At 40.1% G+C, this 25,260-nt stretch overlaps 1 protein-coding gene across 5 annotated transcripts in view; it reads left to right on the top strand.

Moving 5' to 3' along the window:
- ABCC4 (ATP binding cassette subfamily C member 4) overlaps positions 1-25,260 on the top strand; it is a 351,018-nt gene that overhangs the window by 250,649 nt on the left and 75,109 nt on the right. For all 5 annotated transcript variants that reach the window (XM_019524314.1, XM_019524312.1, XM_019524313.1 and 2 more), the window contains 7 exons: positions 726-845; positions 2,927-3,037; positions 5,389-5,489; positions 6,396-6,587; positions 12,273-12,428; positions 22,018-22,107; positions 22,586-22,758. In XM_019524314.1, coding sequence (XP_019379859.1) covers positions 726-845; positions 2,927-3,037; positions 5,389-5,489; positions 6,396-6,587; positions 12,273-12,428; positions 22,018-22,107; positions 22,586-22,758 — 943 coding nt within the window. The remainder of the gene's footprint in view (positions 1-725; positions 846-2,926; positions 3,038-5,388; positions 5,490-6,395; positions 6,588-12,272; positions 12,429-22,017; positions 22,108-22,585; positions 22,759-25,260) is intronic.

Raw genomic sequence — 25,260 nt, 5'->3', positions numbered from 1 at the left:
CCCCCGCACCACTTTGGGTCCGACCCTGCTCCCCCCTCCCTCACTCCCCCACTGCTTCAGGTCCGCCTGGCTCGTGGCCATGCTTCCCCCACTCCTTCCCTGCACACTGCCTCCCCCTCCCTGCCGGCTGTTCTGGGGGGTGCTGCTACTGTGATCCTCCCCTTTGCCCTTAGGCAGGGAGACAGGGGGGAAGCCCTGTTGCTCGGGCGGCCGGGGCATGTTCCCCACTGCCAAACTTCCCTGGCAGTGGGGCAAACTTGGGGCTGCCCAACCAAGGCCACGAAGCCAATCACCTCCCGTCCTCTCAGCAGCGCATGCATAGTTGACCAGAAGCATTATGGACAGACAAACATACAGACAGACAGACTAAGCCTTTTATTGTATTAGAATTGTTTGTCACCTAGCCTCACAATTAACAAAGAACTCTATATATCATCTGAGTAATAAAAGACACAAAACAGGAACATTTTGAACTTAAATACTTGAATTTCAACTATTGTCAAAGAAAATTGTGTGTAAATTAATTTTCACTCATATCCAAATGGTTGTAGTGAGTAACAGGAATTTTAATTAAGGATACTATATATTTACGGTAAAGATTCAACAAAGTAGCTTGCATCAGTAAACACACAGTAGTAGTAGGATTAGAGATTACTCTAGCACAAACATAAAAAATTAAATACTGCCCTTCAGCTAAAGTGGGATTCTCCTTTTTTACTTTGCAGCTCGAAGTCCAGTATTTTCCCACCTGTCATCCTCTCTCCAGGGACTTTGGACTATTCGGGCTTTGAAGGCAGAGCAAAGGTTTCAAAAATTATTTGATGCTCACCAAGACCTTCACTCAGGTTTGTAATGAATCAACATGAACAACCAAGTTCTTAGCTCTGTAGGAGGGATATATCTTTTGCCCTCAGGTGCACATATTCCACTTACATTTAATTCGGTAGGAGTTGTGCATGTGTCTCTCTAGGGCAAAATCTCCCTATTATTGTTTTCCCTGGTTTGATAATTCATTTTAGGCTGTAATACAATTTGAGATACCCAAGCTTGTATCTTTAATCATCTATAAAATAAACATTTTAAAATATGCCTGATAAGGCTATTTAGGGAATCCTTTTTCTTCCAGTATATACTATTTTGGGGAGAAAAACAATTTGTACTTTATTTTATAAAGCATATCTAATAATAGTGATGTGCTTTTAAACGGTTTCAAATCAGCAAATAAGTTTTTTAATTCTTTGAACAGTTTTCATAGTTCCTTGCCATATAAATACAGATTTGATTACAGTTATTAATTTGATTAAAGTCATCTTGGCTATAATATTAATACTTTCTAAAAAAAAAAATCTGAATTAGATTTATATCATGACCTTTAGCAATGAAATTAACTAAACTAAGTAACAGGAAAGGTTACTGACCTTTTAGTAAATTATTCAAGTTCCTGTAAATATCTCTTGTAGGAATTTGAATAATTTACAGGTGAATAAGGAAGAAGAATTAATACCTTATGATTGTTAGATAAGATGTTCAACTTTTATCTGCCTTAAGGTATGCAACTATACCCTAAAACACTTTACCTGTCATTTTTTAATTAATAAAATCTAAGACCCAAATTTACTGTTAGATCACCTAGCCTGAGCTGTCAAAGGGCATGGAATCTCAGCCTGCTCCCATGCCCAGGTAAAACTGTTGCTTGATTTGAGGACCTCAGCCCACTGCTTCCCTTACTCCTATGTTCCAGAAAAATAGTGTGAGCATCAAAGCAGCTTTTCAAATTTCTGTGCGGATATTTCATGTTTACTGTGGCAGCTGTGGGTGGTAGACCCAATAAAGATTTCAGCTCCTCTAAAGCCCCCTTTTGTAGTTCATTTTCCTCCCCAGTGGATCTGACTCCTTATGGTCTTTCAGCTGTTTCTGTCCTAGAGCCAGCTCTAGACCAACCAGTCAGAATCTGCAAGGCTGCTAGTCTAAGAATCAGCCTGCAAAAGCAAAGCAAGTAATCAGGGAGCATATTCTAGTGTACCTAAGAACAAGCATAATAGTAAGACTGTGTATAAAAACTCCACTGTGTAAACAATGATTGGATTAGCCCTTGTGTCATGGCTTCACACTGAGACCTCATGTTCAGTTGCATATCCTTTGACTCCTGAGTTCTTTTAAGAGTCATCACATTCCTGAGTATGGTCCCCCTATCTGCATGTATATTATTAGTGCACTGGACTGTATTAAGTTGCATTTTGTTTGAATAATCCCAGTTTACCACATGATACCCTACTGTGAAATTTTAATTTTTACATCTATAACCTCTGTTCCTGGAAGAAGGCAGGGTAGAGATGCTCCTTATAGACTAAATCAGAGATGCATAAACTTCATCAGAGCTCACTTCATCAGATGCTGTTGTAACTGGTCCTGTGTTTGAGTGCTTCAGTTTCTATTAGTGTTTTTATACTGCTTTTTTCTTCAGCCTTATACTAAATTACATATATTGTGTTAAAAGTGTTCAACTAAGTTAACATTTATTGTGACACATTTTATCTGAAACTTAAATGAAAGAAAAGCTGTAGTATTTTTCATCACATAGCTCGCCCCTCACCTGAAGTCTGCTAAAGTCCATGAGAATCTTTTTCCATTGACATTAGTAGAATTTGGTCCTTTTCTTTCTGCACTCATTACTATTAAATATGTTAACTTCAGCTGTGTTGAGCAGTACAAAGATTAATATCTGAAGACTGGTCAGCCTGCTCTAGCAAAGCAAAGCAAAGCAAAGCATGTTTATCACCAGGGGCACTGCCCCCCCAGTCTCCAAGAAAGTTTTTCTTTTTTTTTAATTTATTGAATTAATTCATGCTGAATTTTGTGGGATTTGCCAAGGAAATTATTTCCCCTGTAACTCGTTGTTCTTTATGACTTTTACAACACTCTTTAGAGGCTTGGTTTCTATTTTTGACAACCTCACGATGGTTTGCTGTGCGTTTGGATGCCATCTGTGCCATCTTTGTTATAGTGGTTGCCTTCGGTTCCCTGCTTCTTGCAAAGAGTAAGTATGCATGCTAGAAATGTTTGCACTGTAATTAATATTCATAGCAATGTCTAATTCATTTTCAAAGATTGCTGCTTCTACTAGTTTAAGGACTGCGGTTAAGTTTTTCTTTCTAGATCCTAATCAGAGGGTTGGACTGCATCTCTTTAAAAAATGAATAAGTCCTGAAGATGATTCAGACTTCTTCATGTGATTCAGACTTATCACTTATTATCTTCTTCCAAAAGGAAATGATATCTTGTCTACATTATTTAAATCTAGCAGCAGGTTGAAAGATGCAGCTCAAGTGAGTTGGGTCAGTAAGAGATGTCCATCCCAGAAGGGAAACTGCCCTGTAATAATTTTTGTGTTCGTTGTTATTCTCATGCAGTCATTATTTTATTCATCATCCTACATGTAATTGAGGTAGATATACTAACTTTAAAACTGGATGGTTACTAAAAAAAGGAAGGAATTGGACATGAAGATTAGTGTTAATTTCCTATTTTCTTTCCTTTGGTTTTCCTTTAGATACATTTTATATGTATATTCCATATTACACATTAGAAAATTAGGAAATCTCATCCTTGGTAGACAAAGTCTTGGCTGGGATGATATAATTGCGAACAGTCTTGTGTGGGCAAAGGGTTGGACTAGATCAGTGGTTCTCAGCCTTTTTCATACCAGTACTCATTTGCCAAGATAGATGGCTTGTCCTGACCTCCACCCCCCGACCCTGTTGGTGCCTGACCCACAGTCCCCTGGCCTCCCAGGCCATGCTGGGCCCCTCACTCCCAACCTGCAGCCTTCTGCCCCCTCAGCCCTGCTGAAGGGGGCCTCCAGCTGCCCCCGTCCCACTTGGGTCACAACACGGTGGCTGCAGTGGCTCTGGCTTATGCAGGTGGCAGCAAAGTGAGTTGGCCTGGCACAGGCTGGAAGGAGGAGGGGGAGGGGAGGCCTGTGGCACACCTGCTCTAGGCTGGCATACACCATGCCAGACAGCCTGGTCACGGCTCCTCCCACCTTCCAAGCAGCGTCTCCCAGCTGCCCTGCCCCTATGAACACAGGCCCAGTCCTGGGGTCGCCAGTCTGGCCATGCAGCTCTCCTCTACCCCTTCCCCCATTGAAGGGGTAGGTGCCTTCCCTCTGCCCTCCTGTCCTGCCACAGCCTTGGTGCCTGGCCATCTTCCCCCAGTGTTAGCAGGCACCCATCCCCTGCTACACACCCATCCCCTCCCCACACACACACATGCATGCACTCACGTACATACCACTCCCTCCAGCCCCCAACAGTCCCCAAGCCCTGGCCGCCCAACCCCCACTCAGCATGAACTTATCTGCATCTGGCAGCTAGGGCTGCTCCTACAACCCTGCCTGGCTGTGTGCTGATCATGCCCCAAGCAGCCACTTGGAGGCTGGAGCGCTGCCAGCCTGAAAAGGGAAACTTGCACTTTTGCAAATTTTTCTGGCACTTACTAATGACCCTTTGAAATATTCTTGTGACCCACTTTTGGGTTGCAACCCATGGGTTGATTAGCACTAGTGTAGATGATGCCCTGAGGTCCCTTCCAACCCTAATTTTCTACAATTCTATGATTCTGTGTTAGATAGTATATTGTCATTATATATTATATAGTATAGTGAATGCATTATATAAAAATGTATATCAGCTATATTATTTCTATAATGAAATTATGTACATTGCATCACAGTGAAGATTTCCTGCTAGAATTGAAGTTACTAGATTGGAATAAAGAGCACTCAAAACCATGGCCTGAGTCTCCTCTCAACTCAGGATAAGGAGAATAGGGGCATCTTTACACATGCTCCGGGGTAGGGGACTCTTTAATTAGAGCGGCTCTAAAAACCATCCTAGCCCCCTAGCTCTCCACCCCCCATCCCTCCAATGTGGCCAAACTACTCCCGATCCCATAAATTACTCCTGGCGCTGTTTGACCAGTGTTCACTGGTCCCGGGAGCCAGATTGATGTAAGTCAGGGTGGGCAGATTGTGGGGCTAGTGGCTCCATGGGGAGTTTGACAGGATGTGGGGGTCAGTTTCTCCCTACCCTAGAACTAGGGGCTATTTTTAGATGAACAACCCCTTTGTCTACCCCAGCTTACTTCAGACCAGAGGCCTGAGTAGTGAATGAAGACTGTTTTCTCTAACAGATTTTTGAAAACTTAAGAAAATATTTGTTGTGGTATTTTTATTTGGCACTTTTGTTTATACGGGTATAAAACTGAGGTGAAAAAAAACAGTCTGTCCCTACCACTTCAATCATACATTAGGTTCAGAGAGGAGCTTACTGGAGTTTTGTGGTGTTCTATAAATTCTTTTTTGTGTTTTATTTTTAATTTATGCTCCAGCTCTGGATGCAGGACAAGTTGGCTTGGCATTGTCCTATGCAATCACTCTCATGGGAATGTTCCAGTGGGGTGTTAGACAAAGTGCTGAAGTTGAAAATCTGGTAACATTTATTTCATTTTAGTCTTTTCAAATCTCTTTGCTGTTAAGTGACATAATATACATTAGAAATGTTATTTTTGCTTTGGGGCTAATGGAATTTTTAGGACCCTGTCACTGATGCCTAAAAGTTTATGCCTGTTAATTTGTTTAGAGTTGATGAATATTTAAAAAGTATTAATTTTTTATTGAATTCACTACTTTGCTATATAAAGTAAGTCAATTTTTGGTGTTTCCCAAATATATGTAGTAGAACATCCTAAAACAATTTATGCTATTTATGAGGAAAATATATGCTGGATAGTAAGCTTTTTAAATTAATGTGGAAGCAAACAAATACTGTAAAGAGAACACATTGCATCAGAAAAAATCTACTTTTTCATTTGTAGTGACACTTGAAATTTACTTGTAATTATGATGATTTGTTGCAACATAGTGTAGTATATACACCTGTATATAAGAAGTAACACATCCTTATGTAGCAATAAATAATGCTAATAGTAGTCTTGTGTTGTATTTATACTGTATAGCACATTTGCATTTTCAAAGCACTTTCCAAACATCAGTTAATAACACTGATAAAACTTACCTGAGAAGAGACTGCCAAATACTTTTGTGTGAATTAGTGGAATTCACTCATTATGAGTTTGAAGAGCAAATCAAATCAGGTGCTAAAAATATGTATACACTTAAATATTATGCTGGATTGGAACCTATGTTAGGAGGAAAAGGCAAACCCTTCCACTTTTTTATTTCTATTTCATAAATACAGGACATTGCCAAGATCTCTCCTTTGCAGAATCTGTAATTGAAAGAAAAGTTCTGTAATCATTTTGCATGCAATGTTATAATCAAAAATATTATTCAAGATTGTAAATAAACAGGGGTCTGTTGCTTTTTGACTTTCCAGATGATATCAGTAGAAAGAGTAATGGAATACACAGATCTTGAAAAAGAAGCTTCTTGGGAGTCCAGTAGGCGCCCACCACCCGACTGGCCAGCTCAGGGGATGATTGCATTTGAAAATGTTAACTTCACTTACAGCTTAGACGGACCTTTGGTGTTAAGGCACTTTTCTGCCTTAATAAGATCAAAAGAGAAGGTATGCATTTGCTGCTTGCTTCAACTGGACCCATCATGTTGTTTAATATTAACTGATATAAAATATGATATTGTGAGTAAATAAGCCATAGTCTTAAAAATGTAATTATGTTAGTAATAACAAAGGAAGAAACACTTCTTTTGGGAATATAAGTAGCTTTCTGGGGTTAATTACCTGCCTTGTGGTTTGAGAAACTAAGGAGTCGAGAGGATTGAAAAGTGCCATTTCATTGAGCCTAAATGTTGCTTTGGAAACTCCTTGGATGTGACCAACTTTCAGAGAATCCAAGGCAAATAGGGCCAGAGTTGTTGAGGAAGAGGGGTAAAGATGCAAAGAAACGGCATCTCTGCTTTTGTGCTGCTGGTAGTTGGCCCTGGGGAATGCCCCTTCACATGTGATCTGGTATCTGCCAAGTTGCCCTGGCTGCAGTAGGGGAGTCTAGGGCCAGCACCTGGACTGGACCCAGCAGCCTTACCTGGAGTCCTGGGCACCTCCTGGGACTCCAGCAACAGTGATCCAGGTGTGTGGAGCACGGTTCGCAGCTGGAGTATGGCTCTAGCTGGCCAGGCTCTGGTTTCAGGCAATGTGCTCTGTTGCCACTTGCACCACCTTGCTTTCTTCTGGAGCAGGTTTTTTTGACACCAGGATCTCCCAATGTCAAAATAACCCACTGTGCTGCAAATTAGCAGTGTGGTGAACACCTGCATATGTAATGCATGCAGTTTGCAGTGCTGCAGATGGGTCTGCAGTGCCACAAACCACACGTGCCAGCTTGTGGGAACGTGCCTAGAGTGTGGGAGGTAATCCATTTTCATAGATGGATAAGGATAATTAAGAGGAAGATGCATGCATGTACATGATGAAGAAGAGAAGATATTTTATGATTGAGGATTTTATTTCAGTTCCTTTAACCTACCATGATTAAATTGGTAGTTGACAGAAATGTAGAAACAAAATCTTCCTTTGTCCAATCTTCCTCTTTCTTATTCTGAGACTACCCCAACTTAAAAAGTATTGTTACAGAGGGAGGTCTCCATTATAGGGGGAAAAAAAGAAATTACAAGAACTCAGTGTCAGTTCAGGCTCTGCTACATTTCAAATGTACACACACTTTTTTAAAATTAAGATTCCTTACTTGGGAGCTTTGTCCTACTCTGCCCATCACTGCCCTGCCCTATTTGAAACTCATCTTCCATTCAGCCTCAGCTCATTTCATGAATGCCACATGCCCCCAGAAGCTTAGGGGTTATGGCAAGCTCCCACAGGTGGCAGTAGTGCTGTCGGTGGCAGGAGCATGATGGCACTAAGTGGAGAACTGCTGGCTGCAGGCAGCCCCAGCACTGTTGGCAGTGGAGGGAGGGGGGCAAGCGCTGACCAGCGGTTGGTAACCACCCGCAGACACTGCTAGCAGCATTGGCAGTGGCCAGTGGTGATGACAAACTGCCCGCAGATGCCACTGGCAGTGTTGGTGGTGCCTTTTCACAGGGGGTGCACTAACATGCTCAGAGGCTGCACCTGCACCCGTGTGCACCCTCTACGTGTCGCCAATAACCCATTCCATTCCTCCAGCAAACCATCTTAGTAATATGTATGTTACAAGAATTTGGACTTTCAGTGCTACACAGAAGCAATCTGGTGGTAATAAGTAGTTAGGAACTCAGGGCAGGATGTTTGCAAAGTGTAGTAAAAAGGATTATTTTTCTTTCCTGTGCTTTTCTCACCTTTTGGCTAGCTCTGTAGCAGTTATAAGCTACCTAGTATAATGGTGGATAAAAAGATGTAATTTTTTTAGTAGGAGGTTGGTGAGACCAGAGTAAGAAATAGAAATAAAATAAAAGAGCAGATGAAAAAGAAAAGAACAGATGCTAACAATGTGTAGCTAAATACTTGTTGGGGTTTTTTGATCTATGTGACTGCTGTGGGTTTGCCTTTCTAAAACAATTTTGCCCAGTTTGAACCAGTTGCCACCTCTGGAGAGAAATTTGGTGTTTTTTCCTTCCTTTTTGAAACTATTGTTTTTGGTAATGCTTTGCAAAGTATTACAGCAAACTGCCACTGCTAAAAAATAATAGGTTCCCAAGCAACTAATGTACCTTTCCTAGTTTTTAATGATGGAGAAACATATTTCATTGTCCTTTAACACCCTGTGTAGACTACAGGTTCATCTGTACTAGGAGTGTCACACTGGTATACTGTACTGGAAAAGTGCTCTTACTGTCAATGCAGCTATACCAGCACATCTGTGTCTCTAGTAAAAATCACCAGTGTAACAAGCTTTAGTGATACAAAAAGCTTTCTCATTTGGGGTTACTTCCCACATGATTAGCTCTGTCAGATGGTCTGTGACCAACATAGCTGTTCCAGCAGACACCGGTAGTGTGGACTGATGGAAGAACTTGTTCCATTTTTTATTAAATGAGTATTCCATTGCTGCCTAGTCCCTAGTATAGACAGGGCCAGTTCTGGCAATGTAGGCAATAAAAGTGGTATTTAAAAGCTTAAGGTAGTTGCTAAATGGTATTCAAAACCGTGTTAGTATATGCTGGCTACAACAATGATTTTAGGTTGGCTAATAATTTGCCAAAGAGTAAAATGATTAGCCCACTTAGTACCACACAGGAAAAGCAAATTGAATGAGATATTTAGTGAACATGGTATCCATCCTTCACATAGACTCTGGTGCATATAAGGTCCCCTGCCAGGACAAAGCCCTGCCTACCATTATCGTTCAAGTTATGGGGCTAGGGCTCATTTGTAAGATAGAGTTGATTATTTTGTATGAACATAAGCATCCAAAGAAAATAACTCGTAAAGGAATTTTGTCCTTTAAAAGCTGTTTCAAATTCATGTTGATTTTTTAGAAGCTTGTCAGCATTTTGACTGAAAATACAAATAGATTTAACAACTCAAACACAGTCCTTTCATTTGATGCCAGCCTGAAAGAGGGATTTTAATAATTTTCAGAGCAGCTGCACTTTTATTTTAAGTATCACTTTATTTGTTTAATGTTTTTCTGTATGCTGCTAATACAATATGGTGTATCACTGACATTTCAGAGGAAACAAATGAATTCTTGTTCTTATAACTCTTTGTGTGTGTGTGTTTTCCCTTCTGCTTTTTCTTTTTGATTTATACTTTGAAAGAAAAAGGAGTTCGAGTATAATTGTTTGGGCACAATTTCCCTTTTTTCTTTTTTTCAGTGATCTAAATTCCAACCAAAATGGTAGAATGTATTTTCTTTTATATCATGTCTTTGAACACATATATATAAATGATTCCATATTACGTAATAAAATGACAATAAACGCCTGCATATATTGGTGTGTATGTGTATATGCACACACACACACGTATTTAGATTAATTGTTTAATAAAGTTATTGAATTAGGATTATTAAACTGGATAATATGAAAGAATTTTTTTTACTTTTATCTCCCATGTCACTCCTTACATTTTATTTCATAGTGCATTGTATGGTTTTGTTTAAACAGAGGTCTATTCCAGTTTCTGGAGAACCCATTCCAGATCTTAATCTATAATGGAGTTTTTTTATTTCCTGGTGTTTGTTGTTAAGTTTCCCTTTCTTTACTTTCATTCCAATACTCCTTGTTATTCTCTAAATTTGCATACCATATTAATGTATGCTATATGATTGCCCTCCCATGTTTGTACTCTTAATATACTCATAAATTATAGTCATATTCCTTTTTAATCATTTAGGGAAGCTGTATTGTACATATTTAACTCTATTATTTCCTTATAAATCAGTATCGCCATCCCATATTAACTTTTGTTGCTCTTCTCTGAACTCCCTCTAGCTTACCAGTAGCTTTCTGAGAATGTGGTCCCTAGAACTGAATGTAATATATAACAGATGCTGCCGGATCAGATCTGTTACAACAAGTTATGCCCTCCTGTACTCTGTGATATAGTTTATTGGAATATGCTCAGGTTTCCTAAGTAATCCCTTACATATTTCTTGCTGAAGATAGAATTTTTTTTTAAAGAAGTTTCTTTTCTGGGTCATATTTAGTCACCATTATTTGTCATCCCTTTTCATTCCTATTAATGGACCTACTTTCTCTCCAGCATTTTACCATTTCATGTATTGGTAAAAGTCTTCTTAATTGTATGAGTTTAGGCTTCTTAGGATTTCCATATGTTGTATTTTTCTTGTCTTTTGTTTTCCCTGAAATTCTTTACTGAGTGACTATATTTGTCTGGTGGCTTCTTCATTCTTTTCATTTCCTGTAGAGACTTGGCATAATTTGAGTTTTATTTTTTATAATTTCGATGTCTAAAATCAATGGCCATTTTAAGCATTTGTTTCAATTTTTATCAATTTTTAAATTTTTCAGGGTTGCACGAAATTTGGGGTGTGGAAATGGACACACTCTCTCTCTGTCTCTCTCTCTGTCTCTCTCTCTGTCTCCCATGGGGGAAGTTGCCAGTGGCTTGCTATGCCTGCTTGCTCCTACCCAAGTTTGCAAGGGAGGACCTGGCTGGCTAGCACCCTACAAGCACTGAGCTAGGGAGGCATGGGCAGGGGTGGGGACAGACACAGGCAGGTAAGCAGAGCCCAGCCTTCCCCCCCTGCCTCTTACTGTTGCTCAGCAGGAGCTTGCCCAGGCACTACAGCAGCTGCCTATTCTTATGTCCCCTTTCTATAAATGTTGATGATTACCAATGGGAATATTTTTTTCATCGGTCTGTGATTGTGAGATGAAATCAACGTTTACTGATAAAAGTCAAATCCTGCCAAGCCTAAGTATATGGTACAAAATGCACTGCTTCTACCAACCTTAATTCCTCATTTGCTGTAACTAACCATGAGCACTGACAACATCTGTATTTCTATACCAGTTGTGATCCTTTTGTTAGCTTTAATCTTATTAGGGATACTCATTGATTAACCTGATATTTGACATGAGAAAGGTTACCAGATGATAGCTTAGCTAGCTTGATTGCTGTTAAGTAATGGTTATTTAATAGTAAAGCGGTTAATAAGCTGACCTCCGAGTGCTTTACAGAGGTCACTACCATTCTCCTCTTTTTGCTAATGGAATAATGAAGCACAGAAAGCTGAAGTGACTTGCACATGGTCACTCAGTAGGAAAATAGAGAAGCTTAGAATAGGACCTGTCTTGCACAAGTTGCAGGCTAGCATTCTCCCTGCCAGGCTACATTGCTTCTGATGTATTCCACAGCACATATTAAGGGAAACCTTCAGGTTTTTTGTCAAATGTTTTCTTATTTCACCTTTGATCTAATTTAGATTATTTTGAGGCTTAAAATGGCATGTGATCCTAGGCTGAGGTTCTTTTAGAGCTAGATCCTATTCAACCTCTTAGGTGTTTAAGTGTGACCCATTCCACCCTTCTCCAGTGCCTGAAAAACCATTAACACAAAAGCAGGGGAAGTCCTACTCCTCCTCACCACTTTTGTGATTCAAGGCTAAGGTAACGGCATGTCACAAAAGTAGATGTTTCTAGTTTTTCAGGGACTTGGGCAGAATGGAATAAGATGACACATAGGTGGAACAGGAGTGTGTACTTTAACAAAAATATATCCTGTTGTCTTGCTTATCAGTTGATTCAAAATTTCATTTTTCCATATGGAAGAGCACTACAAATACAGTCTCAGAAGCTGCTGGATTTAGTCATATTGGTTTGGTTGGTTTTGCAGGTTGGAATAGTGGGAAGAACAGGAGCTGGAAAGAGCTCTTTGATAGCCGCCCTCTTTCGGCTGGCTGAGCCTGAAGGAAGAATTTGGATTGATAAGTACCTGACAACAGAACTGGGACTCCATGACTTGCGGAAGAAAATTTCAATTATACCTCAGGTATGAAGTGGATTTTTGTCTGCTCCACATGTTTCTGCTTTAGGAATCTAATCTTGTAGAACCCCAATATGCAACCTTCATCAGGAAAGGGGCTGGACTAAGGGTGGTTCCCTGGTACCTTCCATCCTACCGCTCTACTGGGCTAACTAGAAACTAGTACAGCCGAGAATGGGTTTACAGGGATTCCTTTAGTATTCTTGTTGGCTTTTTTTCAAAGAAAAAAAGAAAATTCAGAAAACCCTAAAGGTTCCTCTTCTTACATACATACATACATACAGCAAAACAAAGTCTTGAGGTTTGTGTATGTGAGGATTTTTAATTTTCCAGGTATTTGTACTCAACTCTGAATGAAAATGGGGCATTTTAAAAATCAATATTCAGTCACCTAAATAAAATTAATATTTGAAAAATTTGGTTATTTTCCCTGTGAAATACTTAACAAAGCATCTGTGTGCAAAAATAAAAAATAATATATGCATTATCAATGGCCTTAAAATAAGGCCTTACCTCCACTTTTCAGAAACATCTGGAAACATTTATATTAACTACCTTAACCTTCATTCCAGAACTGATAACATACCTCCCAGCTAAAAACAAAGTCTGAAAGCAAGGTTATATCCTAAATATTATCTTCTGCTTTAGTGGACTTAATAAAGGGATGACAATTCAAAACTGGACACATTTTTGGAGAAAGGTCTTGCTCCTTCCCTGTCCTTAAGAGACCAGCCTTTGTGGCAAGTGGATAGAACAATTAACCTATGGTATTGCAAGTAACTTTTCTTTTGAACATCTTCTTTAAAAGAGGTATAAAAGGCAAAATGGAAAATTGAATGATGGACTACAGCAGCAAAACCAGAACTTTGTCTTTGCTAAAGTTGACAAAGGAGGAGCAAGCCCAGGCAATGACCTATTAGGAATTGCAGCCTGTTTCTTCAGGAGCATTGGAAGGCTCCAGAAGTCCAGGACAGCCATTAGATAGTCAAGCTATTAGATACCAGCCCTTCACCTGCCAAGATGGGACTGGGTGGTAGCTTCTGTGGCTCACCTTTGAGAAAGGATCAGTGGTATTTATTGGAAGAAGTATTAAGCTATCTGTTTTTTAACAGAAAAGGCACAAGTCACATATTATTTATGGGTGAAGCTATTGAGAGTTATAAAAGCATCCATATTACCATCCTAGATCTGGTTGTAAAAAGTACCTGCAATAGTTCTGGAAGGAGCCTTTATTCTTCAAGGGAGTGGGCATTTACCATTTCCCCCTCCAAAAAAAACCCAAAACCCAACCCCAGCAGCTGGAAACTGGGGTTCTCATAATGAGTTCAGGAAATATAGTAACAAAAGTTTCTGCCACTTAAGCTTCTGCTGGGCAAAAACAAAAATAAGATTGCATATGATCTGCAGGGAACAAAACAATGAGCAGGCTTGGCACCCTAATACCTCTTACTCAGTTACTTAGTACAAGGAAAGATTTTGTATGGTACTTTCCTCCTGCCAATGACTTATAGGCAAGGTGTAGTGCAGTTGGTTCTGGGACAAGTGATGGGCTTAATTTTAGACAGGGTTGAATACCTAGTCTAGGAAGGTGCAAGCTTGATCATGACCATCAGCTGGCTGGTAGAGAATATGTGACATGTAGAGGAGGCCCACAGAATTGGACCACTGTGTGCCATCTCTCTCTGAAGGTCACCATCATTTATAGGCTGTGGAACTGTTGGAAAGAAACCCAAATGGACTTGAGGACAGATGGGATGGAGTGGGGTGGACTGTTTAAAAATAATAATTTAATAATAATAATAATGAATAACTCATTCCTAAAGACTGAGTACGTACCCCTTGTATTGCATGTCGTATTTTGATGAAGTCAGGCATAGACATGACTTTGAGGAGATGCCAGTTCAGTACGGTGCTAGCTGGGAGTAAGATCACTAAAACTGTAACTGTGAACTCTCAGTTCCTCCCATGGGCAGATTTAGGATTTTGAAAAGGAGGGTGCAGATGATGTGGTGTGTCATCAAATATAACACACACTTTTTTCCAGGTAAAAAGAAATTGGAAGCTTTACTAATATGCTAGGAGCCTAGGGCTATATTCAGTTTAAGATCAAAGCGAAAGCAAGTATAACTTTATTGGAGTGTGCATTCATTTGCTATATTATATATTATGTATAAAAATACAATGGAAAGCAATGTTCTAAGGGATAGCCAGCATGGGTTTGTTGTAGGTAGGCCTTGCTTGACCAATCCCATTTCCTTCTGTGACCAGCTGATGTATCACCTGGACAAAAGGGAAGAGGTTGATGTCATATATTTGGACTTTAAAAAAGCCTTTGACTTGGTATCCCACGATGTCCTCATGAACAATTGGGCACCTGCAGCCTCGACTACTCCATACTTCAATGGCTGGGGAACTGGCTCCGAGGTCAAACCCAGAGAGTAGTAGATGGCCGAACCAAATCAACATGGCACTCAGTGACTAGTGGTGTTCCCCACGGCTCTGTTCTTGGACCTGTACTCTTTAATGTCTTCATAAATGATCTGGACACTGGTGTCAAAAGCAGACTGGCCAAGTTCGCTGACACCAAACTTTGGGGAAGCGTGTCCACACTTGAGGATAGCCTGCTGATCCAGGCTGACCTCAGTAGGTTTGCAAGGTAAGACACTTATATGCTCGGCAGTGCTACACTCGTTAGCGCCATGACCAAAAGAAACTTGGGGATCATGATTGACCATAAGATGAATATGAGCCACCAATGCAATACTGCAACAAAACTCTGGCTTGCATCTACTGATGCATCTCAAGCAAAACCCAAGATGTCACCCTCCCGCTGTACTCAGCCTTGATGAGATGGCAGCTGGAGTACTGCATCCAATTCTGGGCTCCACAATTCAGGAAGGACATGGATAAGCTTGAAAGAGTTTGGAGGAGAGCCACATGCATGATCAGAGGGCAAGAGAAAAGGCCTTACAAAGAGAGGCTGCAAGCTATGGGACTCTTCAGCCTGGAGAAGTGCAGGCTCAGGGGTGACTTGGTGCCCCATAAGTACATAAGGGGTGTGCATCAGGATCTGGGGGAACACCTGTTCACCAGAGCAATGCAGGGGATGACAAGATGTAATGGTCACAAACTCTTACAAGACCATTTTAGGCTGGACATAAGAAAAAATTCTTTACTGTCCAAGCCCCCAAAGCCTAGAACAGACTCCCCCCAAAGATGGTGCAAGCACCTACTCTGGACACTTTAAATAAACTTTAGGATGCTTATCTTGCTGGAATCCTTTGACCCGAGCTGACTTCCTGCCCCTTGGGCAAGGGGCTGGACCCGATGATCTTATGTGAGGTCCCTTCCAGCCCTAATGTCTACGAAATCTATGAAACTAAATCAAACCTTGAGCATCTTGAGAATGCATCTGACGCTTCACTGAAAGTTATTTTCACACCTGTGTTGATATTAACGTAATTTAATGTTTCCATACCTGAATTAATGTTTTTACCTAGAGATAAAACAGTCTACAGGGCTCTGAAATAGGAACTACATTAAGAGGAGCAGCTAACAGCAGAATTGCAGAAGAAAGGATAGTTAAATTAATGGAATATCAAGACCATTAAAAAAGGAGAGAGGGTTGTTAACACTTGTGGAATGAAGAGTTTAGAAGGCATCAGGTAGATTATAATGACCCATGAAGTCAAATGAATCCTTTCCCTGCTGCCTGAATAGAAATGCTGCTGTCACTCTCAGGCAGTTGGTTTTAAATTGTGGGTGGACCAGGAATAAAAGGGGGCTGTGACTGCACCACTGCACCTTCTGTGGATCCACCCATGACCCCTCCTCTTCTATGCTTTATTGTTGTTTACATTTGTATGATACAAAAATATAGTCTGTTTTTAGAAATAAGATCATAAGAGGATGTGAAGCGATAGTGGTTGTTGGTTTTGTGAGCTTAGGCTCCTAGACATCGGTGCAAGAGAAGGATTTGGAATGACTGATAGCTTGCCTAGTAGGTTCAGAATCCCATTCTGCTTTGCTGCATCATGCTACTAAAAAAACATTGGTGCAAGATAATGGTTTTGATATGAACTAAGAGTTTCCTGCAGGCAGAGTCTGTGCATGGGGAATCTGATCTCCCTTTCCCGGAAAGGAATATGAGTTCAGACACTACAAACAGAGGAGGCTCCCTCTTTGACACCTTATTTTGTTGTTGAAGGTGTGGCCCTACAGCCATGTGGTTTTCAGGAATCTTATCCTACTTGTTTGGTGGTGGGGAAGGTGAAAGAGACACTGGGCTGGAAACCAGAGTATTTTTTTTACTGGGAAACAGGTTAATTTAAATTTTCCAGATTTCATTCTCTTACCCTTGTTCCTCCAAGCTAAGAGGATTTCAGAGGCCTTTGGCCCTGTTTGTGTCTAAATGTTTGCTGATACTCTAAATGGGGTAGAGACATCAGGGTAGCAGCCTGTAATGTAGTGTTTTTTTATATTTCATTATCTCTTTTCTTCTTCTTTCACTAATTGTGAATGTGATTAAGAAGGTTAACAATGGCTTTCTAAAGCATCTCTTCATTACCTAGCTTTCTTTTTTCTTTCTCAAGAATGGAAGCCAAACAGAAAGAGGTAGGTATGCTATTACTAGCAAAGAAATACAACTGGATTGCAGCCTAATGCAGGCTGCCTTTTGTTTCTGCACACTGAAGGCTTCATTAATGCACAGTGGTGCTACTCACTAGAGTTAGTGACCTTTTTGTATTTAAAGAGGACTTTACATGGACTTAAATTCTTTTTCTTTTGTTTGTGCACAATGTTCTTTTCTTTAGAAAATGGATGATGATCAGTTCATTCAAGGGCTAGAGAGTTTCTTGAAAACTTAGTCTAAGACTATCTCAGGTGATTTCCACATTTGGAAACAGAACATAGTTGAACAAAATACAGCTTTACAGAAGGAAAAATGCTGATCAAATGCAGTCTCCAGGTCTTGAGTCCTGCAGGTGCTTGTAATTAACTATATATTCATGTGGGCATTTCCTGACATAGTCTTAAAATTATTTGACTACAGTGAAATGTTATGACTTCTATCTTGCTGCTTATATAGAATGTTTTTCATCATGGTCCCCTGGGGTTTTAAGTGTCTGAAGGTTACCAGGTAGGATTTCTTTTTCAGATAAAGAGAGGCTTGTTTTCTTCTAAATATATGCAAAGGTCTATGGCCAAGGAATGACTCTCTTTTGTGGGGCAGAGAAGAAAGAATAAAGATTATACACGAGGCAACTGTTTCGTTGCATAAACCCTTACAATTTTACAGGGATGTGAAAAACCAGGGAAGACTTAGTAAAATATATAACAGGCTGATAAACTGAACCACTCCCAGAAAGCAATGAGTGAAGATTCCAGTTTTTTAAAAGAAGTTTAAATATGTACCCAGAGAAATAAAAATGTGCTTAGTCTTCTAATTGCTTCCTTGGATGGAGCTATGTGAAGGCTGTGTTGGTCTGTAAATCTTCACTCTGCAAATATTGTCTGCTTCCCTGACTGCAAGCATTTTTACAACAGTTATTTACAAGTTTGTCTTATTAACTTCCACTCATAAAATAGGCTATTTTAAATAATAATCTGTGTCAGAAATGATAATTAAAAATTATTCTTATCTACTGTTGCAGTACAGTACATGTCTGCTGTTAGGACTTTTATAATAGTTGTGAGCATTTTATAAATTCAGCTTCTTCTTTTGCCAGCCTATAAAAATAAATTGAAATGGAAAATAAACTTAATAATACCTTTAAGACGCATCAACTACTGTATTAAAATATGTACTGTTAAACAAATTACTTGCTTTGTTTTCTTAAAATGATGTTCTTTTAATCTGTTAATGTTTTGTTTAACTCTTCACTCATTCAACAGGTTTTCATTGAAGCTTTGTGAGTTTAACAAATATTTTCAAGCAGCTAATGTAAGAAAAAAAAAATTCACATTCTGTGCATGGTCTGTTTATTGTACCATGTTCTCCCTTCATTGATCCCTTGCATCAATCCAGGAACAGCTTGGGCATTAACATATTGTAAATCAGTATAGAGTTTAAACTTTATGACCTCTGCAGTTTAAAAAATATCAGAGAGAAGCAAATATATATATAATATATTTTTTTTAAATGTAGACTTCCTTTAGGCGCTCCAGTAACTCAATAGATAGTTTACAATTCTTGACAGCATTATTTTTTACTTGAGTTGTGCTTTCATATTATACCCAGAGGCATAAAAGAGCACGTGGGAGAGGGGTCTGAGGGCCAGAGGAATAGGGTGGGACAGGGAGGGAGGGATGTTGCTCTGGTGTGAGTTTCATGCCAGACTTGAAAGAACCTAGTGGTTGCTGCCATGGCTGCTACTGCTGCCCCACGGTCTCCTGCATACCAGCACATGCTGCCACTATAACACTGCCTCCCCAGTGACTGCCTTTTTGGTGCCCCCTCTAAATTGGCACCCGGGGATGGTGTCCCGCTTGTCCACTCATAGGTATGCTAGTGATGGTACCAAATATTATTTTCCTCTAATGTCTCCCCCTATGATGCTTAGATATTTGCAAGGTGTGTGTGGATACTGAAGGTCTTTCGGGCTATTAGTGGGGTTTCTGTGGCAAAATCCTACTTCTCTGTCCCCACCTCCATTGACCAGATGATCAGTGCCTGGTTGTGGAACAAAACTTGGTTCAGCTCTCTCTCACTTTTGCTTCTTTTGCATCTTATTTTTTCTCTGGGGGCAGATGCAAGCTTATTTTCATGTCTATTCTTCTCTTTGGAGCTTTGAAACCATTTGACTCCTGGATTTTCCAATTAATTTCCTTCCCGGAAAGCTACTTACCCCCTTTTTTCATGGTAGAGGATGCCAAGAAATGCCAGCCAAAGGCCAAAACAGTGCTTCACCTGTGAGGAAGTTCTGAAGGAACTTGGGAAACCCTACAGTCATTGGGCCATTAAACTACATTGTCTCAAACACTGAAAAGAAGGAATCACTCAGCAAACTAACAGAAGGTGCTGTCTGGGCCTCTTAAGCCTGCTCCAAGGCTCTCCAGAGCTGCTTCAACTTTGCCTCAGTCAAGAATTACCCTACCTTGGGAGACCTGCTCCCAGCTGCCTTGGAGATCAGATCATCTGACCATTCCATATGCAGAAGTATCTTACACTGCTGTAAACATTCAGTCTGTCCACAACCTAAGACAATCTTTTATTTCAAATCTCTTCTCAAGATCTCCTGCTGCTGCTCTGACACCAACTAGCAACTAATCTGCCAGCAATTTCTGAATTAAGAAAAAAGAAATAACTTGGAGCCATCAATTTGTGTACCCATTTGTTGGCACTGAATTTATGACCCATATACCTTGTTCTGGGTGGACCCAACCCCTCAGACAGATCATGATTTCTTCATTGAATAATAGGAACGTTTTATTGATACACAGTGATAGCAGATAAAAATAATGCAAACAATTCTATATCTACCAGTTTTAAAGCTGTCACAGATGGAAGGTACATCTGGACAGTATGTGAGCTTCACCCTGAGGTTCTCTCTTGTATGTCAGATGTCAGCAGGCTGGAGGTCGAAGGCCGAGGCCCACCCTCCCTCAGTCGGGTGGGTGAGATGTGCCCTCTATCTGTGGTGGCCGTGGGTTCCCCTCTCAGGGACCTTTTGCTACTCTGAAATTCCTCCTTTTGTAATCTTTCTCTCCTCTGACTCTTCATCTCTGGGCATCGTTGATTGGTCTCCCTGTAGCAGTTCTACTGTCCACATTATGTTCTTTCAGCATATTCTTTTTCGTTTCTCCAACTCATCACATGCACATACATCTTAATTTGGGCATTTACTGAAACTGGAATGCCAAGGGCTCTGCAGTTGGGCACTTTAACCTGGCCCTAATGCTGTGAAGCCCTTTATCTCTGTTATAGAACAGTGTTCATGTCTTCACTTTCCCAGCCTGTGTATGCCTGCTTGTTCATTCACTTCAGACACGGTGTCTGCTGGTTCCAGACACAGTGGGCCTTGAAGGAAACTTTGTCACAGTCAGGCTTTTAGAAGCCAATTAACCCTTCCCTTTTCATAGAATCATAGAATCAACGAGTCAGACAGGACCTAGACAGATCATCAAGTCCGACCCCCCCACCATGGGCAGGAATGAGCACTGGGGGTGGCAGGGGTCATAAGACCCCAGCCAGGTGCCTATCCAGTCTCCTCTTGAAGATTTCCAGGGAAGCTGAGAGCACCACCTGTCTGGGAAGCCTATTCCAGGCTCTGGCCACCCTTACAGTGAAGTAGTTCTTCCTAATATGTAACCTAAACCTATCCTCCCTCAGCTTGTGGCCATTGTTCCTGGTGACTCCAAGGGCTGCCCTGGTGAACAGACTTTCCCCGAGTCCCTGCTGGTGGCCCCTGATAAGTTTGTAGGCAGCCACAGGATCCCCCCTCAGTCTCCTGTTGCAGAGACTGAAGAGATTCAGGTCCCTCAGCCTCTTTTCATAGGGCTGGCCATGGAGGCTCGCAAACATACGAGTTGCCCTCCTCTGAACCCTCTCCAGGTTCTCCATGTCCCTCTTGAAGTGCAGCGCCCAGAACTGGACACAATACTCCAGCTGCGGCCAGTTTTTCCCTGGACAATTCTTCTAATGCAATATTTGCTTTACCTACAAGCCAATTTCCAAAAGCAAACCTCTAAATATCATTTTCTAGCCATCAACATTAGCTCGTGTAACCATATAATCTTTGTTTTATGTTTTTGTCTCACTCTTCTGTTCTCTCCTTTTGTATGTCACAGCTGTATTTGTTTGCTTCTTTTCTCACAGTTGGGAGTTAGATTTTGTGGAACAATAACTTATGTCAAGCAGACACTGCCCTGGTTTTGAATGACACTGCTTTGGTGGCTATAGAAGTCTAAATGATGGGTATTAATAAAGGCCATAAACTAAGTATCTAGGCTTAAATGTTGCAAAGAAGTTTGCGAAATCCATTTAATATTATATCTGAAGAACTACTGCAGTATGATTTTTTTAAAAAGCTTTGCTCAACTTTTTGAGTTACTAAATTCGTCTCTAGGTACTTATGCAGGCAGAGCATTTAAAAATGTAATGCCTGTTGAGTTAGGAGTGGGCATTCATTGACCTTTATTGCAGCTTTCTTCCACTAGCAGTGTCAGAAAAATAGCAATTATTTTATGGTGGCTTCATTACGTGTCTTGTAAATATACAGTGAAAAGTGTGTGGTGTCTAAAGCAGCCAAATTATGCCATTTCAAGTACAGACAACATAAATTGTTGTTGCATATGCCAATTTTGCAAGGATACCTGTGGCTTGGTTTTTCATGTTTGTTTAAATATCTTCAGGCAGATTTGTTATGCCTTTATCTTTTTTTTCCTCCTTGAATCCTATGAGGTATTTCTTTCTTCTGTTATATGAAAAGAACAGCAACATGTTCTCCTTGCATCTCAGTAAAGATAATTTGCTGTAATATATGTATGTGTCATATCTGTTTTAACATAATATTTAATATATTTACATTCTCTGCTGTAGTATAAAAATCCAGTGTGTCTGTATAAAGTATGTAAATGTTTCATTTGTTTCTAGGAGCCTGTTTTGTTCACGGGAACTATGAGGAGAAACCTGGACCCTTTCAGTGAATACACTGATGCAGAACTGTGGAATGTCTTGGAAGAGGTAACTTAAAATCTAGACACACACACACACACACACACACACACACACGCACACATATATAGTTCGCTTTACTTGAGGAGTAACATAGCGTAATAGTGGCTGTGCATACCACGTTTGACTTAGTTTCATCATTCCTTTAAGGATATGCCATTTGAATGGAAAAAAGGTAACATGTTTGGTATGTTGTATCTACATCTTCAAACTGTCTGCTTTTTGTACAGTGTCTTTCTATCATCTGTAGTGCTTTTTTGATTAATTTTGATTCATATAATCTTAATTTGAATGAAACTTTAAAATATATATTGTAGTGATTTTTGTTAACCTTCATTACTCTAGAATTGAAGTACATAGTGTATGCACACAAACATGATAGGTAAATATTACATGTTTACTGTTGTATAAACACCTATCCTGATCAAACCAAGAACATTTTGTTCAGAAATGAGCTCCTTATCCTGTAATGTTCTGACATGCATAGGTGCAACTGAAGGAGACTGTGGAAGATCTACCTGATAAAATGGAGACACAATTAGCAGAATCTGGATCTAATTTCAGTGTTGGTCAGAGACAACTGGTGTGCCTTGCCAGGGCAATTCTCAAAAAAAATCAAATACTAATTATTGATGAAGCAACAGCAAATGTAGACCCAAGGTAAGACACAAATAGCCATATTGAAATTAATGATCCTATCCAAATATGTTTGGTTTTAACGTAACTTAGAAATGAAAAAAAGCCTTTGTATCTCCTGTAGCCTGTGTTAGGATTTGTTTTTTATTAGTAATGCTAGTCAAAAATAGGGACCGTTCCTGACATTCGGGTTAAGGTATGATAGGATACAATGTGAGATCCACACTGTCACGCTTTTGTGGGATCCAATCAGCATCCGATCCAATCACATCTTTACCTGAACATCTAGAGGGGGTCCCCTAGTTATGATTAGAGGACACTGCCATGGCTGAGAGTCCCACCTTTTGGCAGGGTGGGATGCTACTGCAGCTGGGAGCTCCACCAGGTGCGGGGACATACTTTGCTACACATGCAAATTTTAAAGCTGGATGGAAACCAGCTAAAAAGTTATTACACATTTTCCAGCTCTAACTTTATAGCTAGCTGAACCTTTTCATGGTGTGACAGCTAATTTGCACGTCACTAGTCTAAATTGTGCGATTAACCAGTTAATTGCATAATACATGTAACATGTAGAAGGGTCCTAAGAACTGTGAGTGCTGTCCTGATTTCAGAGGGCCAGTGAGTTACACCAGTGAGGGCCATTAGATACAGCTGACACTGTTTTTAGGTTAATGGTTTCAGCTGTTGTGATACACTTGGACCTTTTGGCTCCATATGTTTGTCTCCAGATAGAGGTACAAGCCATGATGGAAGGTTTACTGTTTAAAGACATAGACAAATCATTACATGATGTAAAGAACCTTACTCCAGCACTTCACTGAACTTTTTCAGTCTATTTTCCTTTGTGCAAACAAACACAAACATTTCAGCCTCACACTTCACACAGAAGGGTCTCTCAATAATCTGTACCCTTTCAAGATCTACTGTTTGAAACAACACAGTCAGTGTTTAAGCTGCTTAGGAAGCATCAAAGAACACAAACACAAGGCCGTCTACTTCCCCCTTGCCATCTTGCAGGACCCCTTCCTCACAAAAAGAAAATGTGTTGTAGTCAAGGAAAGTAATATACTATATTTTCACACATGTAACACACACTCCAAATATAATACACTCTTGTTTTTGAAAGGCATTATGAAGAAATTTGTTTTTCAGAGTCACTACTGCAGAGAGCAGGGGCAGAGTCTACTCTTCATCTAACTCAACCTTCCTTTCTTTCTTAACTAAAATCCCAGCTATTGCTGAAGCCTGGTCTCCATGGGTTCATCTATGACCAGGGATCCTGGTCTTCTCTGATTTTAAAAGAAAAATCCCTAATTTTTGGATAAAAAAATAACCTAAAATCCACATGTTTCTGTGATTAAAATGAAATGCCACTAATATGGGGTATATAAATTGGGGATTTTTTAAATCAGAAATAATGGGATCCCTGGCTATGAACTTGAAAAGAGCTAAAGAACTGTGAAATAGGAGAAGAGACCAGAAGTCATCACAGACAGCAAAATACCCTAAGAAAGGTTAGCTTCATTAGTGGTATGTCTGTTAAAAAGGGGAGAGAATTTTTAACAACTGTGAAGTGAAGAACAGTGAGCCATTAAATCAATACCCCATTAATAGGCCATTGACTCCCTCAGATGTCTGAATAGTAATACTGGAGCTCATGCGTTGTGAAGCAGGAATTAAAACAGGGTGCTTCTGTCTTAGGCACAACATCAACTTTCCCACATACCTTGATTGGGGGGTGGGGTGGGAAGGTACATACTGTATGCAAGAAAATGTGGTCTCTTCAGGCCTCTTATCTTAATGTTTCATCTGCTTTTATAAGTTATTTTGTCTTTTACTGTAAGCCATCATAAGCCTTTCTTGGAAAGGATGGCATATAAATCAATCATATAAATACATAAAGTGTGTGGACCATTATATTAACACCTGTCCTAATATCACTTTGGACTGTTCAGTCCTCAAAGTGATAGTGCATAGATAGCCCATACACTTTATGTTGCTCCCATTTCCAAAACACTTTTCTCCATCTCTTTAAATGGAACATTCTTGCAAGAAGTCATTACAGAAAGAAATGCCTTCCCTTTTAGAAAAGGAACCCCAGTACCTCAAGGGAAAGGGGTTGTACAGCACTTATTTTCTGATCCCAAAGGGAAATCAATGATGATGATCCAGGTGGACCTAAAAAAGATCTAAATGATCAACTTCAAGATGGTGATGGGGCTCATGTCATCACCTTATTAAGGAGATTGGTTTTCACCTCTTGACTTACAGGATATATATGTATATGTTGCCTTAAAGCCTTTGCACTGAAATTCCTTTAGTTTACAGTGGGACAGGACTATTACCAGTAAAAGGTCTTCTCCAGTTTTCTGCAGCTCTGGGAATCTTCACCTCTTGATTATACCCACACATCTTGGGAAACAAAAGCCTGCAACATTTTTCTTTCTTAGATGACTGCTTGTTTGCAAAAATGACCTCAAAATTTGGGTGTGACAGGGGGCATCTCTTGGGACCAGGTCTCAT

Source organism: Gavialis gangeticus, unplaced genomic scaffold, assembly GCF_001723915.1.
Source record: "Gavialis gangeticus isolate Ggan-Ray unplaced genomic scaffold, GavGan_comp1, whole genome shotgun sequence".
Taxonomy (NCBI): domain Eukaryota; kingdom Metazoa; phylum Chordata; order Crocodylia; family Gavialidae; genus Gavialis; species Gavialis gangeticus.
This window is presented reverse-complemented; position numbering and strand designations above follow the sequence as displayed.